Below are 19,003 nucleotides of genomic sequence, written 5' to 3'. Positions count from 1 at the left end.
GTGTTGAAAGTCAACTCCAGAGCTTTCATTAAATGCCTGTTTTTGTTGCTTGTTTTTTGGCAGAGCAACAGCAACCAGTGAAACTCCTCTGTAATCTCTCCCTCCCTCTGAATGATCATCTTTATATGCCTGTGATGCAGCCTCTCTGTTGTTCTCCGTCACTTCAGATGGATGCAGTCATTTAGTCGACGTATTTATTCCTGTGGAGGCAGCCATCAGGTTCAAATAATTAGAGCAACAGATGAGCGAGAGTGGGAAGAACAAATTAATTAATCCAGCCTGTTCTTTGTTGCACTCTTTGTCTCATGTGTTTGTGTGCGGATGTTTCGTTACAGGGGAACTCGCACATCACCTGTATGCCTGGAACCGTGAGGCGATGGAACTACCCGCCTCCTCTCTGCATCGGTAAAGAAAAGACTTTCTTCATTCTTCCCGTCACCTTTTGCTTTTCTGCCATTTCACACGCTTTTCATTTCAGTCATCATACAGGCCAAGGTCCCAGTGCACAGACTGTAATTTTTGACATTCATGTTATGAATAAAAAGCATCATTGGAGTGCCAAGCTGGTACATATATCAAAAAGATATGTTTTATCTTTCCATTACTGTTTCATCGCTCACACCACAGACTGTATATAAAGACGGCCATATAAAATATCTCCGGACACAAAGGCGGCCATCTTGCAAATTTGGTGCCAGAATCTGCAGAATAGCATTCGGCCACAGTATCGAGGTCCTGCCGTTGCACACGCTCGACCAATCACAAGTTTCACCACATTTCCATAGCATAAAATAATGAAGTACTTGGACGTACTACGAAGTGATAAGAACTATAGTGTATTTTTACTTTATATTTCAGTCCATGCCCCACCCACTAACGTGGAGGAGGTAGGATTTATGACCAATACTGCAGCCAGCCACCAGGTTGTGATTGAGACGCATCGGCTTCACTATTGGGGAACAGATCCTGTCGTCCATCTTTATACGCAGTCTTTATACTTGTGTCAGTGTGCTAAATTTAACCGCGTTAGGTTCCTTCAGCATTCTCCTGCTGCCTCGTGCGAGCACCTTGACAAACGGGTTCCGCTTATTGGAACAACCTACTACTGCCTAGTTAGTCTCAGGCTGTGATTGGTTGGGGTCGAGGGAAGATTCATCGCGTTCACAAGCATCAGCAGTTTCCTGATTACCTCGGGCTCTTTTTTTTCTGCTGCTACAGTGTAACATTTAACCCCCTCGTTTATTCCTCACAGAAAAGACAATGGTGCGTCACTCTGCTTCCCTCCATGTGGGTTTCTCCCTGACTTACAGAAACTGTTTGTCCCATTTGTTTCTTAATCTCTCTTCCCGCCTTTGCCTTTTTGTTGGGTTCTTGCAGTAGCCCCGACTTTCTCATTTCCTCGCGTCAGCTAATTCAGCATCCTTTCATCTTTTTTTAATTTTGGTGATCTCTCGCTCTTTTCATCGTTCTTGATCCCATCTCCTCTTTCACTCGGTATCTGCAAGAGTCAAAATTGTATTCATCCATCAGTGATGTAAACTGAAAGGCACAAGATGCAGTGTATTGAATTTTGATATATCAAGTAGAGGAGCAAGAGCCTCATTGTTCTTTAACTACTTTTTTAAATAAAAGGTTTTTATTATTACAATCAAAATGAATTGCTGCAGTCTCACCTTACTTTCAAGAAATGCAACCTCACCTAAAAAAATATATTATATGGTTTATTTGTTTCAATATTTTCTTCCCTCAGACTTTAGTGTCCAACTTTGCTTTAACACGCTTTGTTGCTTTAGTTTAAAATTACACACTATTTCAGATCTGCTTCATCTAAGACTGAACCATCTGACATTAGACTATGATTCTCTGTCTGGTGTAAAGTGAACAGGCCGCCTGCTGCCGCTAAACAAAGCACTGCATTGAGAAAATTATTTTAATCTTAGAGAATGACTGTTAGCAGATGCTAATGAAATGGGTTTTTTTTGCCCTCCGCCAGCGCAATGTGGCGGAATCCGCGAGGAGATGGAGGGCATGATTCTCAGTCCTGGTTTCCCTGGCAACTACCCTAGCAACAGCGACTGCACCTGGAGAATCTACCTGCCAGTTGGTTTCGGTGAGCGTCACGAGAGGAGCTTGTCACACACAAGAACATTTAATTATACTACTTGTAGCCTGAATTGTGACATTTGTAGTTGTAAAAAACTATATATGGCTAAATTCATGTACCTTATATGAAGTTACCTAAGTGATATTTCAAGGAAAGCATGAATTTAATTGCCTTTCTTTTCCAGGAGCCCACCTTCAGTTCCTCAACTTCTCCACCGAGGCCAACCATGATTTCCTTGAGATACGCAACGGGCCCCTCGATACGAGCGCCGTGATTGGCAGATTCAGCGGCCAGGACGTTCCCACCTCCCTGCTCACCACCTCCCATGAGACCTCAGTATATTACCACAGTGACCACTCGCAGAACAAACCGGGTTTCAGGTTCGAGTACCAGGGTAAGAATCCCAACATGACGCAGCGTCCCCCGAAGCTCCTGTAAAAAGATTGCGGAGATAGAAACAGGAAATTATGATCCGCCTGTGGATCGTCTCTGACGGAAAAATAGACTCTGTTAATATATATTTATAATAATGATCATAATCACCGAGACTTAATTTTGCTAATTGCAGAGCTGAGGCAGTATCAGTTTTATTAGTCATTTTCTTGTGCAAAGCATCTTCAAACTAGTCATTTCTTCAGTGCAACTTGAGCTTTTTGGCTTCTTTAAATGCTCTTTAATGAAATGTGGTTCAATGAATGTAACTGTAATGGTCAGAGCTATTTCCCTGAAAATCACATATTCACTCTAAGCATCAATGTCAAAGAGATGATGTATGACTTGTTAAAAGCATAATGATATATAATCCCTGGCAGTTTTAACTTTTTTCACCCCCTTCATGTTCACTTATGTATTATTAATGCCACTGCGCTGGGAGGTGTAGTCATGTAAAGCCATAACATTACTGAATTAGCCTGCCGAATTGACTATGTCAAAGTAATCAGCCCACACAGCCAGTAAATTCCCCAGATCTATAAATCTCTGTATATAAAACTGTTGATCCCCTGAAAGATTTCCTCACTATGTGCCAATAAAAGGCGTCAGTGCATATCAGCATGGCTGCGAGGAGGAAATTGCCCTCGTCCACGAATGCAACAGGCGCACGAAGTTTGTGTTTTGCGATTCGACAAACGAGCCGACAAATCGAAAGGCAGCATTGTGCAATTATATTATGTGTATATTAGCATATAAATGTGGCGTCACATTTGCATTATATAAGACTCCCACTTTTGCACGAGTTACCTCCGACAAGGGGAAATCAATTCCTTTTGTCATATTTATATCCTTGCTCTCTAAGGCTTGCTGCCTGCTCTGCTTTTGTATCTATAGAGGAAGAAAAAACGTATAAGCATTATTGACCCACTCTGCCTGTGATCACTGCAACACACTCCTCCGGCACGTGTCAAAACTTTTTTTCATGTCTGAAAAATCCTGTCTGAGGAGGAAGAGGAGGAGGCAGAACAAGTGAGTGGGAGGCAGAGCAGAGGGAGGAAGAACAACAGACAGATGGGGAAGGGGAATTAAAGACGGAGAGTAGAAATAGAGGACGTCCAGCTGCTGTGGAAGCAGAATATTTACATATTTATTTATGTTGAGGAATATCAGTGGTGGTTGTGTGATTTGCTCGCAGGCTTCGTGCAGGGACAACATTTTGGATCAGAAAGCTGGTCAGCAACCATGGTGATCATCCCACCAGTAGGAAGCTAGAAACAGTCAGTCCCTGGATCTGCTTTGTTGCCGTTTGGACACAGAAAACTGCGGAATATTTTTTGATTGTTGTGTGTCCAAGTTTAACTTATTGGACATTCTACTGCTGTGTGAAGCTTATCATTACAATCTTCTGTATGAAATATGAAAAAGTTTAAATTTAAATATTTTATACAATTTTCTAAATTTGTATTCTTTAATTGTCAATGCGATGTTGAATTTTTTTAAATGCTCAATAGAATAACAGAAAATGAATATGAAAATTTTAACCTTTACATTTCTGTTTGTGTGTTAGAGCCCAATTACTCATAAGCTAATGCAAAGTTCACCCAAGTTGAACTCTACTCGAAGCGATGCTGCGATTTGCTTCACTGCAGAAAGCAGATGTTTTATTCTCCTACTCGCTGGTGCTGGTTGGAAGTGAAAGGAGGCGAAGGATCTCCACTGAAACATTGTGTGTGTGTGTGTGTGTGTGTGTGTGTCTGTGTGTGTGTGTGTGTATGTGTCTGAGTGTCTGAGAGGGCAGGATCTAAACGTCCGACTCAAATTACATCTGATTGGCTAGTGGGGGCTGCTTGTCCATGCTACATTAAGATCTCAACATTTGACAAGGCTATATGACTAATTCAAATGTCTTGTATTACGTCTAATCTTCCACCAAGTTCCATGGTAATCAGTTCAGTGGTTTTTGCGTCACCCTACTGACAACAACAGACAGGGGTGAAAACATAACCTCCTTGGCGAGGGTAATAAAAGTGTCTACAGCCTTAATTGGAAATCGATGACTGATTTAAAATAACTGATCTAATTGCTCCTCTCTCTCTCTCTCTCTCAGCGTATGAGCTACAGGAGTGTCCCGATCCGGAGCCTTTCCGCTACGGGGTGGTGGTGGGCGCCGGCTTCAATGTGGGCCAGTCCATCTCCTTTGAGTGTCTGCCTGGGTATCAACTAATGGGTCATTCCATCCTGACCTGCGAACATGGCACCACCCGCAACTGGGATCACCCGTTCCCTCGCTGCGAAGGTAAGAGATCCGAGGTTTGTCTTAAAGCAACCGCGTTAAAACATTTAAATAATCTAAACACTAAATACAATCTAAACGGCCTCATTATTGCGGAACTGAACTAATAACGTAGTAACTTCCTGTTTAGGACGTATTGAGCTATTACACCATTAGTGCAAACTCCAGCCACGGAGATAATGATTATCTATTATGAATAATGCAATTAAAGTGAATTATCATCCCCCATTAATGAAGCGAGGAACTCCACAATGAAAATCAATACTGTGCAAAAGAGGAATGGAGACAAATAAAAGATGGAGAAAATAGGGCCCAATTTGAGAAGAAAAGTAATGGGTGCGCTTTCTTTTTTTGGCCTCGTCCTTGAACCACATTCTCACGCTCCGGCTGTCGATTATTCAATAAGGAGGGCAAAATTACAGAGGGAGGTGATGGCCGTGACACTGGAACTTTGAATGGGCAAGAATGGAGATAAGTGGGAGTGAGGGGGGGGAGCAGCAGAGTGAGAAGGCAGCATGACAGAGGCAACAGGAGGTAGTTTATTCTCCCACTGCTATTTTTTTCTTTTGTATTACTGCCACTATGTGTGTGTGATTTCATGTGTTTTTATGTGTGTACAGGAGCAAATATCTTTATACATATGCAAATAATATAAGATAATAGACTATTAATCACATTGCGGTACCTTATCTGTAGTTTTAATGTGCAGTTTATTGCTATTATCATCTATGCAATTCTATCAATATAGAAACATGGCACTCATGAGCAACACCTCCTCCATGTTCGGGGAAGGGACATGTCCCAAATCACACGTCAAATTAAGTGACAGGGCTACAACAGGCAACTGTATTACATGAACATGCATGGAACCTGAGTGAGAAACATGGGGATGAAACACGCTGCCTCTTCTGCCGACGATCTCTTACCCGTTGGCGTTCCAAGGGAATGCCGTCAAGCTCAATGCCCCGTCTGGTCTGCTTGAGATGCCTGCACTCCCGCGATTACTTACCACTCCTTCCCGATTTCCCCTGCCTCACCGCTGTGAATGTGAGCTTTCTCTAAGGGCGCCAGCGGAAGTGTTAGCCTTGGTAAATCGTTAAGTTGGCGAGAACCTCCTGAGTTCTTCAGGAATGTTATAAGTATAGTTGCCATTGCTATTCATGTAGATTTGAGGCTGGTTAAGGGTTTATTCCTAGTGTGTGCGTGCGTGTGCATGTTTTATTGTGTTTGCGTGGGATTGCAGGACTTTCTTCTGGACCTCAGGATATCCGGCCTGTCTGGGCTTGTTAGGTTCCAGTGTTGTCAGATTTGACATAGACATGCAGTTGTTACCTGTCCTGTTACTCATGCATATCCACTCTTCATAGGCCTAACACACATGCAAACACACACACACACACACACACACACACACACACACACACACACACACACACACACACACACACACACACAAACAACACAAAAGCCCAGAGCACACTAACCCCTCGACTCATCTCTGCACTCTCTCTCCCCCCAATGGGAAAGGGTTGAGGCCTTATCTGAGCAAAACACTCTATCCAAGTCCCCACTTCCTAACAAGCTTTACTGGCTAATCTTACGCTCAGACAAGCGCCTGGGCACTAGAGGAAGAGTGAAGAAGAGGGGGAATGGGACACCGAGAAGGGGAAGTAGACGAAGAGAGAATAAAAAAAATCCCCCTTTTCGTCCAATGGGAGCCGAATTGTGTATCACGTTCCTGTTGTATTCCTGGCCTACTGATTTATTAACACTGTCTCCCTCCCTCAGTGCCCTGTGGTGTGAACATCACGTCTGACAACGGGACCGTCTTCTCCCCGGGGTACCCAGAGGAGTATCCGAGTTCAGCCGACTGCTCCTGGCTGATCACCGTGTCTTCTGGCTTTGGCATCAAACTCAACTTCACCCTGCTGCAGGTTCATGGGCCACATGACTTCCTCACTGTCTGGTGAGTAAATACCGTTCCCAGGGCTTGTCGACAGCTGGAAAGGCGGAAATTCATTTTATCAAATGCTGTGTTTATTTTCGACCTCCACATTACTTGTCTGCGGAACTCATATCTCCTTAAATGTGGCAGCTGATTAGTAAAAGATGCTTCAAAAAACACATTTTCAAATATATATCTGCACATTATCCGGCTACGGAGACAAATTCAAATTTATATTGATCAGAAAAATTATTCCATATCAAATCATCATTTATGTCATGAAGAAGTCAGAAAATTACATTGAGCAAAGTTAGAAAATGCATTTTCCATGGTATATCTGCATCTTATTGCATTACAGACACTAAAAAAGTTTCTAAAAATAATTTAGGATCACATTGTAGGAATTTGTCATTACATGGTGTAAATGACGTCACGATGGCATCATTATGAATTTGCATTACAGTATGAATACGTTAGCATTGCCTCATCGGAGCATATACAGCAGACATGAATATGCAGCGCCCCTTTACAGTGCATGCTTTTCTTTGGCCAGTTTTTCTAAAAACAGTCAAACCTAATTCTTCAGGCAATCTCGACAAAATGTTGAACCTTGTACTTCATGTTCTTACGTCTCATTGAAATATTTCCATGTTCATTAATTTGTTTGGAATTAATTTTTCTTGTTATTATCACCCTCGTAATGCCTTATCATTGATGTCCTTGGCGCCCACTCATTCTTTTCACACCTTTTACACCTGCAGCTTTTTCCATCATGTCAGCCTCTCTTCAATGGTATGAAAAGAGTCAGAGTCCAGTTAACTCGGCTCTAATTCCCCTGCCCCCCCCTCTCTCCTTTAATTCCAGTACATGAGTGGGAGAGAGCAGAGGCAAACAGAGTTGTTTTTTTTATCTGGCGGAAATGTTGTGGTATGTGGTAGGTGTGCATATATTTTTTGCCTAACTGAGAATAGAGGAGTCAAGCTTCCTCTCATCACCTCCATAATGCACGCCTGAGCCGCCCATATGTGCGAGCTAAGACAAGATTTTGCATGCATGATGGCTGCCAATCCCAGTTGATCCCTTCTCCCCGGGATTCGCTCCAAAGGTCCCAGCTCTCAGTGAGACCGGAGATCTGAGTGCCAGCCAACCTGGCAACTTGACTCGGATGAAAAGTGCACATGGCACGGGGTGACATCTATGTTTTGCAGATTGGGCTGCTTATAGAAAATCAGTGTGAAGATTTTTGGTCCACGGAGAGTTTAAGTCCCTAAGTCGACATGGCGACCGAGCCAAAATATCCGCTTTCTATCGATTGCTGCTCTTCTATAAACGGCCCCCACTGTGTTGATATTTCTCAGCAAGCTCCCGCAGAGCCAAGATGGGCGACCATGATGTTCCCCAGTTTCCCAGTTACCACCGCTTTGTATCTATCCACTGAACTACTGAGCCAAGGAAATGGGCCCCGTAATGGCGGCTTGGCCACAGCGCTGTCAGGCAGCGGTCCCTAGCCAGCCGTTTCCAGAGCTGCTTGTAATCGCCCATACCCAGTCTGACAGCCAAAGACAGATGGTTTTTAAGCTGAATGGTTGTGGCAGGAATCCGGGAGCTGGCTTAATCGGCCATGCCCACGCCAGGGGACTGCCAAGCCTGGGCCGCAGCTTTCAGAGACACTCTCCTCAGATGGCAGTTAGCAGGAACGGCACAATCCAGACCTGTCATTCCACGCTTATCTGTAATTTTTTTTACCTTATTTCAACATAATCACGCAGAGCAGCCCGATGTAATTGCGTTGGGTTTGATGAAGTGAACGCAGGTTGGTTACACTCCTCCGCTGGAAGCTGCTTGACAACAGTCTGGCACGTGGCCATGTTTTGCTTTTTCTCACATGCGTCACAGACTCTCGAGGTGCTGTTTGGTTAGAGACCGAGCGAGCACTTAAGCGGAGGCGGTTGACAGAAAGCGCCCGTGGTTATCATCGCTGCATCTCCAGAGTATCGTTATTTTTTGAAGTTATAGTTAACTCGGGACTTTTCTCTTCCTCAAGGGATGGTCCGCAGGAGACGGCCAGGAAACTAGGGGTGTTTACCGACGGCGAGCCCAACGACCCGCCCAGCAGCACGTCCAATCAGGTGCTGGTACGTTTCCGGAGTAACACAGAGAAGGGGGGACTGTTCCGTATCAGCTATCAAGGTATGTAAATGATCTCGGTTGATCCCTATTTCTACAAGATATCTCATATATATTCTGTGTTTGACTCGCCTCGTGTCTTTGATTCTCTCATTAAGCGTACAGACTGCAGTACTGCCTGCCTCCCCCTATCATCCCTAATGCGGAGATCCTGATGGCCAGCAAAGAGTTTAAAATTGGTAGGTGGGAATGCTGTCACAAAAAAAGACACATTTACACGCAACACACGGACACACACACGCAATCACTGCTGTCAAGGCTCAGTTGATTTTTGTTGTAAGAGACGCCGGTCCAATCCTGACTCGTGGAATTGCAGCATTCTGAATAGTTAATCCGGCTGTCACCTCACCTTCCAGCTTCGACAGGTTCCCCTTGCCCCAACTTCACTACACATCCCATAAGCCAGTGGGTTTGAATGCACACCCAAGGCTACATCACCAACGGAGTTGAGGCAGCTGTATATAAATGAATGGTTCTGGCAAAATAATCAGAATGCTACAGGGATTTGGGGCAAGTGCTTTCATTCTCACCTGTGGAAGACAATGGAGATTAATTCTCCTTATCTGTTTATTTGCATGCATCCTTGACTCATTATCATTCAGAGACACAAAGGCAATGACACAGACATAGTGTTTCATCTATTGGACTCCCACTGGGGATTTATTGTGGTACTTTTCTCCACCGTTAACTTTCTCTTTCACCGACACACAATGGATCATGATTAGTTCTCAAGAAATGTTGGCTTGTTGCCACCTTGTCTGACTTGTCATTGAATCTACCTCATTCTCCTCCATCTCCCCCTTCAGGTGACATAGTGCGCTACAGATGTCTTCCAGGCTACCAGTTGAGCGGAAACAGCATCCTGACCTGCCGGTTGGGGACCTACTTGGAGTTCGAGGGGCCTCCGCCCTCGTGTGATGGTGAGTGAAGCTCCTGAGGCTTGAGAAGTTGAGATAAACGTATCCAAGAGACCCTGTTCACACCATCGACTGAATATAAAGATGGATGACGCGTCTCCACATCCTGAAGCCCAAATATCCCAGACATGAACGCTGCCATCTTGTGCATTTGCAACGTCCGGCTGATATGTGTGCACGACCAATTGCGAGTCAGTCTATGTTTATAATTTAGTCTATGTCCCGTCCACCAATATGGAGGAGGCGGGTTTCATGACCTCCTCAGCAGCCTTCAGCTGACTATTAGGACACTTTGGCTTCACTTTGGGGATTTTAGCTCATGCGACATGGTAAATAATTAAAAGATTATTCACCTTTAGACATCATGTAAAGACAATTTAATAAGTTCAGATCTTTTTTGATCATAAAGACACTAAAACATTGAGAAAACATTGTTTTTGTTTTACTGGTTTAATTTGGTTTTAAACTTCTTGGCTTGGTTGAGACCTGGTCTTCTCTCCAACTCCACTGACGCCCATTTAGACCCAACAACATAATGGCGCAGAATGTAACTGACACAGTAATAGTGTGGGTCTGTGTCGTCTCTCTTGCAGAATATTTCCAGTGGGGATGAATTTGCACCAGTATGAAAACAGTATGTAAAGTTGTAAAATGTCATTTGCATGTTCCCCCCATGTCTGCAGGGGTTTTCTCCGATAACTCTGCAGACTGGGGTTAGGTCACTCGGAGACTCTGTTGACTGTAGGTGTGAATGGTTGTTTGCATGTTGACCCAGTAATGGGCTGGCAACCTGTCCAGGGTGTACTGCACCTCTCGCTCCACTGGGATTGGCCCCTGGATGAATGGATGCATGTAAAAATATAACAAAAGATTTCCACCTTAAGTCGCACAGTTAGATCTTGAAAAACAGTAACACTTTCTTCTCTAAGCTGCACATTACGACCCATCATAGTGGATAAATGCTTTTTGTTTGCAGAATAGTAGGCCTCTTGAGATGCCGTCATCTTATCAGAGGGTACCACTAAGTCATGATGTTTCACATATACATCACAGCAAAGGTGACACATCCCCTTCATCTGTTTATTTCCAGCAGGGTTGTAAGTAGCCACTATCATTTTTGATCTAATCACAGACTCTAGTCGCAGTTTCTTTTTTTTTCTTTTTTTTTTGATCTGCCTCCCGTGGGGACTTTTTTCCGCCTGTAGTCATGAAGCAGCTGCCACAAATCAGTTTGGTAGCACTTCCTATCTCCGTGGATGATACTTCATTCCCACGAGGCTGAGGGTGGCTGCCGCGGTGCTCTCCGCATGCCGAGATATCATCGTCCCAGAGGACTTAATGAGTGCGGTGTTCCCAACACATCCTCATAACACTGAATGTCGTGTGCAATGCTTCTCCTCTGGGCGAGAAAGTGGGTGCATAAAGGGGTCTCTACGTTGTTTTCTGCTTCAAAGTTTCTGAAATGCCTTCTGCTTCTCGCCCCCCCCCCCCTTCTCCTCCTCCTCCTCCTCCTCCATTTCGCTTTGCCGTTGTCATTTTATGTGCCTCACTCTGTTTGTGGGTTTTTTGCGGTAGATGAGGAGGAGTTGGCAAAGTTTGATAATTCTGAGTGCTAAATAGGAAAAATATGCAAATGCTCTCAGCGTGAGATGAAGAAAGAGCAGAGATAAAAAGGAGTTAGGCGAAAGAAGGAGGGCAATGAGAGGGGAAGAGGATCTATGAATAGGCCAATAATGAAGATGTGGAACAAAGTACCCGGGCCACCCAGTGAGAGGCAGAGCGGAGCCTGGCAGTGTCATAATTCAAGTCAGGAAGAAAAAACAATGAGCAAGGAAAATCCTGTGTATGCAAAGGTTTGCCTTTTGACTGCTTCGACTTTAACTGCAGATATTTGCATCTGAACATGAGCAAGTGAAAGTTTCCATTTAGAATTTGTTAGCATTTTTAGAAATATGAATTTTAATGGCAGTGATTGACGGTCGAATGCTTTTTCTGCATAGGTGGCAGAAGTGCACACGTTCTTTACTTGAGTAGAAGTTCAGATACTCATGTTCAAGACAACTTAAGTATAAGTACTGATTCAACTTCTTTACTGGAGTAAAAGTATAAAGGTACAGTCTATGAAATGTACTCAAAGTATAAAAGTAAAACGTAGCCCTCTGAAGGCCAGTCCTACCGACTCTATCCGTGCAAACTGAAACTCATGTCACATTCATGTAGTTTGAGATCTATTTAAATTAAACCACTCTTACTTCAAATAATACAAAAAAAGATATATAATGACCATTTTAATAAGGACAGGGATGGGAAATGTTTTGTTGGTCTGATTTTTCACTTTCTTCCAATGTAAGGAGTAGAAAATACAGACATTTGTGATAAAATGCTAGAATACTTGAGTAAAGTACAGATACCCAAAAAATGTATTTAAGTACAGTAATAAAGTACTTTTACTAGTTATTTCCCACTTCTGCATTCCCTTTGCAAATCTACACCAATGCTCAGCGCTCGTCTTCCCTGTTAATGGTTCCCCTTGTGCTGGGAGACTGGGCACAAACAGTTCTAGCTCCAGCGAAAAAAACTCCTACCTGCAAACCTGTCACTTTTTCTCGCACTGGGACACAGAGCAGCCTGATGAAGAGGAGAGCCTCACTCGACAGAAGCTGGGGGAAGTTGTGAGGGAGAGGAAAGTCAAGGTACAGAGTGTAAACGGAGAGGAGAGGGAGAGAGAGGAGGGTCAAAGATAAAGGATTCTTGATGGAGAGAGAGAGAGAGAAAAACTTAAAGCACATGGTGGAGGAGAATGAAAGAGAGACTGCTAATTGAGCAGAAGGATGGCGGGACAGGAGTTAAAAAGCGATGGGGGGGGGGGGGGGGCGAGAGAGAGAGACGGGAAGAGACTGGGGGGGGGGGGGGGGGGTTGGAGTGAAGATGTGTACAGCTCATTGAAATGCAGGGGACGTGGCGGCTGCAGCTGCACCGATCAAATCGCCACTTCTTGCTCTGACAAGCACAACCCTCGCTGCACGTCAGGCTGCCCCCCCCCCCTCACACACACACACAGTGGCACAACCATGCATGTACAGTCTAGACATAAACGCCCGGTCAACCTTGTGTGTGGGTTGCGCGGCGGCTGAGGCGGTTTGTCATTGCGATCCTCTTCCAGAGGGCAGCACCGGAGCCGGGCTCTGCAGTGTTCGCTCGCCCCCCCCCCCCCCAACCCTCAGCGCCAGCATCCCCCTCTCATCCTCTGCATTCCCCTCCGTCTGCACTCCCCTCCTCCTCCCTCCCTCCCTTGCTCCCCCGCCGCTTCTTCCATCCCCGCTCGCGTCAGGCTCCTGCTCTTACGTAACATTTTTATTCCCCCCCTCTGTTCTCTTTTATTCGGTCCCTCTCTCGCTTCAAAACACGCCGCGGTGTATTCTCACACACTTGAACGCACGGGTGTCAATCAATATCCAAATCTGTCTCAGTCTCCGTCTTTCCCCACTTTTCTCTCGAAACCGACCTGCAGGCAGAGACACAAAATCCACCACCACACACACTCGTACAAACAGACACACACACTTGTTTTCTTTATTTCATTTAGTCACAATGGCAAATGGATTTAGCCTCAGTGGTGTTTCCTGCCATCGGAGCCACCGGTTGATTCATATAGAGCATTTGATTAAACAGGATCGTATTGGACCCACAGCCCTTAACTACATCTGCCGCCTGCTGGGACTGCAGGGAGCTCCGGCATCACACATGCACACACAGCAGCGGCGGCATCGGTAGAAAGTGTTGCATGAATTCATTAATAAAACACAATGACTCCTGATGATCCAAATTCCCCGAGTTTATCCCCCAGACAGATTTCTGGTTAAAACCTGCATAATCACCCATCACATTAGTTTCCCCACTCGGTTCCTTCTTCTCCCTCGCCTCTCCGGCTAGCTCTCTTTTATTTGTTCTCTGCATTTTTTTCTCTTTTTTTTTGCCCCCGCAACTTCCTTTCGTCCGACAGAATGGATTAGTGCTGCCCCCTTTTTTTTTAAATCTCCATTGTCATCCCTGACTTCTTAGAGTGGTTAGTTCCTGATCCACGCTAAGGCTTTAGTCGTGGCCCGCCCCCTTCAGTCAGCTAGTTATTGCTCCTTTGCTTATGCTAATTAAACACACACTAAATTGACAATACTGCAAAACTGTACAGCCTGTGGATGTGTACATGCACACGTGCACACTTGTTTGCCGGGGAGCACGAATGCGAAGGGCTGCACATGTGTGCGCGTCTGTGCTCGTTTGCGTGGAAGCCTTCCGATGCATTTGTTTTCCACCGGGAAGCTGTTACATATCACCAGCAATTTTCTGTACAAACAGAGAGGACGTCTCGCAGATTGCCATTCCTCGGGCCCCGTTTATTCCGCCCCCCCGTCTTATTAAAGGGAAATTTCATTTTGAGCCCCTATCACTGCTCATCTCACCTCGTGTGCTGCGAGCTGCCTTTTTTTTTCCAGATGTCGGATTTGTCCCCTCGTACCCTTTTGTTTACAGCCAAACACAACTGACGCTTCATTTCAAAGTGGATTAGTTTAATAAGTAGCTTGCCTATTGATAAGAGCCCTCCTGCCTGTCTCTTTTAATCGGCCCCCAGACAAGCTGAAGGCAGTTTTGAAGACACGTCGGAGCTCCGTGAAAGGTCATCGACAACACGCATCTCGTCCTCCCGAGAATTGATCGTTTAATGAACTTCACTCTTAGATTTTATTTGCTGCTTCCAGGCAAAATCTGTTTCACTATCGGTGATGGATTTAGACCTTTTGCCTCACATCCGCCGAGGTGCCCGAGGTTGTGAGTGATTTCACAAACTGGCTGAATGTCTTCCGTAAGTCTCGGATCGAAGGAGATTACTGTCACTTTTATTCCAAAGCTCGATGTAAGAAATACTTTGTCAATCTCCAATTTCAACATCCTATGCAACACGAGGATGCCACATGCTACTGTGCTGTTGTTGATGCTGCTGAAAGTGGAATCTCTACCTGCTTTCAGACATGCTCGAAAGTTTTCCTGAAATTATGTATGTGAGGATGTGAATGTCCGAATCCGGTGCTCCCGACATTTTGCGGAACTTTGCCGTGAGAATACAGCAGGAAAGTGTCCGAAAGCAAGTCCACCAAGCAATTTCTGAAGTCCATCACATTTATAACATGTACCGGATACGAAACTGAAAGAATACAAATATCTCAGGATGTAAAAGAGGTTTCATACACGTAGAGAATGCACACGAGGAAGTCAACTTTTAAAGACAATGAGATTTGAGAGATTTGGGTGAAAAGGGCTGACCCCGATGTGCTGTAAACAAAAACAACAAAACAATTTATATGGTATGTTTTGGCTCCTGCATGCTCTACCCAGGTGCCTCTCACCTAAATTTTACTGTTGTCATTCAATACGTCTGACCCGAACAATCTCCATCTGACTTCTGCATATGTGAAATCCAGAAAATGCCTGGACCGGGTTTTTGGAAGATTTTCCTGAGTTCATGTCGGAAATCCGCTTCTGAGATGTTGTTCCTACCATAAACTTCAATTCCCACTTTGTGTGTTTTGAGTCAGCACAGTAGTTTGTTTGCTTTTATAAAAAGACACAATATGAAAGTGTGACAAAACAGCTTTGCAGATACTACGTGGTTGTTTTGTCCTTTAGTGGTAACGTTTGGTTCAGCTTTGACAGGAACATATTTTTGAAGTCATTTTAACACGCCTTACTGTCGGTGACATCTCACCTGACATTATCTGAGCTTTCCCGAGGCAACAAACCCCCGCACACCCCTTGATGCAGCAAACGAGGTAAAACAAATGCTAATTATTTACCAAAGCTAAAGTTTAACCCAGGCTGTCTGCCATAATCTTTTTTCCTGCAGATTTAATAACGTCTTCCCCCTATGAACCCACCGAAAGAAGGCATTACACCCCGTCTGCTAACACAGACACACAATCGTATCCATGCACGCACAAAATACACCCACGTGCACTCACACATTTGTCCCACAAAGGAGCCACTGCTAGAATGCGACTCAATATTTCTCCACTGTAGGAGCTGCAAGTACCAAGAGCTCCCCATACCCTGAGGCAGAACAGGCTCGGCTGTTCAAATTGCAGCACACACAACAAGGACATTTGCATCCATTTGAAATTTGTCTGCCACCCTTTGGTTGACAAACACACACACACACACATATAATGTATGAGCATGCAGAGAGCACCTGAGTCACTTTGAAGTGGCCGCTCAATCCAATAGAGCCAGAGAGCCCCCCCCCACACACACACACACACACTGTTTTAGACCTAGGCATGCGTGAGCTCCTGTCCCACTACGAGAGGGAAACTGAATATCTAGTATTCGTAGTAACATTATCTCGGCTGACAATTAAATCCAGCACTCTGTGATAGTCACATCAATACACTGGTGGCACAGTGAACAGCTTTAAGCGGCTCTCCACTCAGATTTCCATGGCTGTGCTCTTTAAGGTTAAAGTTCATCTGTCTGTGTTTGTACGTGCTTGTGTGTAGATATACAGATATTATAGATGAATGTTTATTATGTAGGGATGCGGCTGTTTTAACTTAATAAATGTTTATATTGATTTTTTTTTTTTTAAATCAATATCCACAAACCTTTTATAGAGGACAAGAACATTTTCTGGATATTGATTATTTTAATAATGTCGGCAGCCTTGATGGAGTTCGGTTCTCCTGGTTTTCTGCGTAATGTCAAAATGTCGGAATCAGGGGCCGTGGGATTCGTGCATTGCGTACGTCTAAAAGTGGTGGCGTCTCTCCGGCTCGGCAGGAGGACGTTTCTCGTTCAATCACATTTGTGGCATCTTACGGTGTCCTGCATTCCATCCTACCCTCCTGACGGTTACAGTTATCGGTCAGTATTCTGTCTAAAAATTGTAATTAGGGGGTGTTGATTTAACTGTGTGATCGAATAAGAAAAACAAACGCGAATCTCTCGCTGCTCTGGAAACCGTTATTCACGGTCTGTCTCTTCAGTGCTCATTACCCGTTAAGTGAGGTACACAAACAACAGGAAACTCGTATTGTGTGGTCGTCGCAGCGTCAGCTTCCTCGCGTGTCGGGACATCGCTTCTCACTCTATATGCAAAACCCTCAGGCAAGTTTAGACGCCGGCTTCACAGCATTGCAGCAACAATGCAGGAGTGTGTGTGTAAACTGAAACCACTATGAAACCTTAAAGGATGTAACGCAGATGTCCCACATATAATACCAAGCACAGGGGTGGGGGGGGACAACAGGGGACACCGGCTCGTGGCGATTCAGTAACATAGATGTTATATTATCCTTCTTTCTGGACTGACATAGCCTGGATCTGTCTTTCCTGCACCAGCATCAGGACCAGAATGACAATTAGCTTAGTTGTGCTTTTAGTCACATTGAGTCGCCCTCCAACAGCAGTATGGATAAAAGCAATCCAATTTGTGTCTCAAGGTAAATTCAATTCACCACAGAGAATAAACAGCCATTAGAAGTTATCAGCAAAGAAAAACAAACAAGTCAGTATTGCTGAAATTCAAATTGTTATTTATATCATTATTATTATTTTTATTTTTAACTCGGTGTGGCACGGTGGTGCAGTGGTTGGCAGGAGCACTGTCAGCTCACAGCAAGGAGTCTGTGGGTTCAAACCTTTCTGTTTTTTTCATCTTCCTCCCACAGCTTAAGTTAACTGAAGACTCTAAATTGCCTGTATTACTGAAATAGGTGTAAAAGTGAGAGTGAATAGTTGTTTGTCTCCATAGCCCCTTTTCCACTGGTCAAAAATCCCACTGTAGCCAATTACATCTGACTTCTGTCGACAATGGCTACAATCAGAATCCACTCCCAGGTCCGATGACTCTGCAGTAGACGTAGAGAAACATTTTATTGGCTCTGGCTCCGATCGGAAGTGATGGAAAAGTGACACCTGGGTGAACGTGCCAATTTGGCAAGTCAACAAAGTGACAGAGCACCTCAGTCTCAGGATTATTTGTGATGTTGAACACGAGGCACCAGGAAAAGAAAACAGAAAGGCAAACTTCTCTACTGGCAATGGGAAAGGAGTCCATGTTTTCACCCTCGTTTAAGAAAACCTGCATATATTTGGTTAGACAGACGTATAAATCAGCTCTCATCCAATGTCAGATAATGTCAGGAATAGATGGGCTATCATTAACTTTTTTGACTCTTTTTTTGTTTCTCTCACCAGTGACGTGTCCCATGAACGAGGTGCTCACAGCTTCCACAGGAGTCATCATGAGCCAGTCCCCGGGCAACGGGTTCCCCCACTTTGAGTCCTGCTCCTGGGTGGTCAAAGTAGAACCGGGCTACAACATCACGTTCACCATTGAACACTTCCAGACCAGCCGTCAGTTCGACGAGCTCGAGATCTTCGACGGTGAGTCACTGAAGTCAGCGTGCGCACATGCGGTCACATGCGGTCACATGTGGTCTCGTGCAGTTTAGCTGAGCAGGGTCATCTTTAATTTGGCTTTTTTAACTTTCTATAAATTTTAATTGGCACCCTGATCCGTTTATTTTTTTCTGACATTGCTGATCTCAGAAGTCTATTGACCGCCTCTCCCTGGGGCATTTCCCCCCCATAATCCCCTGTTCAAAGACTCATTTATTCACAAATGTCCACAATTATGGGCTAAAATGATCCCGACAGCTGAATTTACCATCGCTAACAAGGCATCCACTAACGGAAAATCACACACAAGCTCCCCTTTCATGGTGACAGAACATCTCCCTCTGCCTTGTACATTTGCATGTGATTAGAGGCACAGTCAGCAACTCTGCCAGGCTGCTCTGAGAAAATGGCGGTCGTATACACTGCTGTTGCTGATTAGTGCTTTTTTTTTATCTTGTGCCGAGTGGAAGGGGAGCAGGCGTTTGCTCACCTCGGGGCTGCTGAGCCAATTACCAAGCAGAATCTGTCCGCTCCAGCCGCAAGAAGCTAAACAAATCTTGATTAGCACCATCCCTTGAATCGAATAAGTCCGAAAAAATTGGATTCACGTCATAATTAAGTGTTTTTTTAAATTAAATCTGCACAAATAGAGAAAGCATTTTCATTATCTGTTG

The 19,003-nt window shown here is 44.5% G+C and overlaps 1 protein-coding gene across 1 annotated transcript in view; it reads left to right on the top strand.

The window, feature by feature from the left end:
* csmd2 (CUB and Sushi multiple domains 2) overlaps positions 1-19,003 on the top strand; it is a 242,841-nt gene that overhangs the window by 191,581 nt on the left and 32,257 nt on the right. Inside the window, exons 40-48 of the mRNA XM_034599719.1 lie at positions 336-405; positions 1,994-2,110; positions 2,289-2,498; positions 4,644-4,832; positions 6,618-6,795; positions 8,819-8,964; positions 9,060-9,140; positions 9,768-9,881; positions 18,126-18,314. Coding sequence (XP_034455610.1) covers positions 336-405; positions 1,994-2,110; positions 2,289-2,498; positions 4,644-4,832; positions 6,618-6,795; positions 8,819-8,964; positions 9,060-9,140; positions 9,768-9,881; positions 18,126-18,314 — 1,294 coding nt within the window. The remainder of the gene's footprint in view (positions 1-335; positions 406-1,993; positions 2,111-2,288; positions 2,499-4,643; positions 4,833-6,617; positions 6,796-8,818; positions 8,965-9,059; positions 9,141-9,767; positions 9,882-18,125; positions 18,315-19,003) is intronic.

The sequence above is a fragment of the Hippoglossus hippoglossus genome, chromosome 11 (assembly GCF_009819705.1).
Source record: "Hippoglossus hippoglossus isolate fHipHip1 chromosome 11, fHipHip1.pri, whole genome shotgun sequence".
NCBI lineage: Eukaryota > Metazoa > Chordata > Actinopteri > Pleuronectiformes > Pleuronectidae > Hippoglossus > Hippoglossus hippoglossus.
This window is presented reverse-complemented; position numbering and strand designations above follow the sequence as displayed.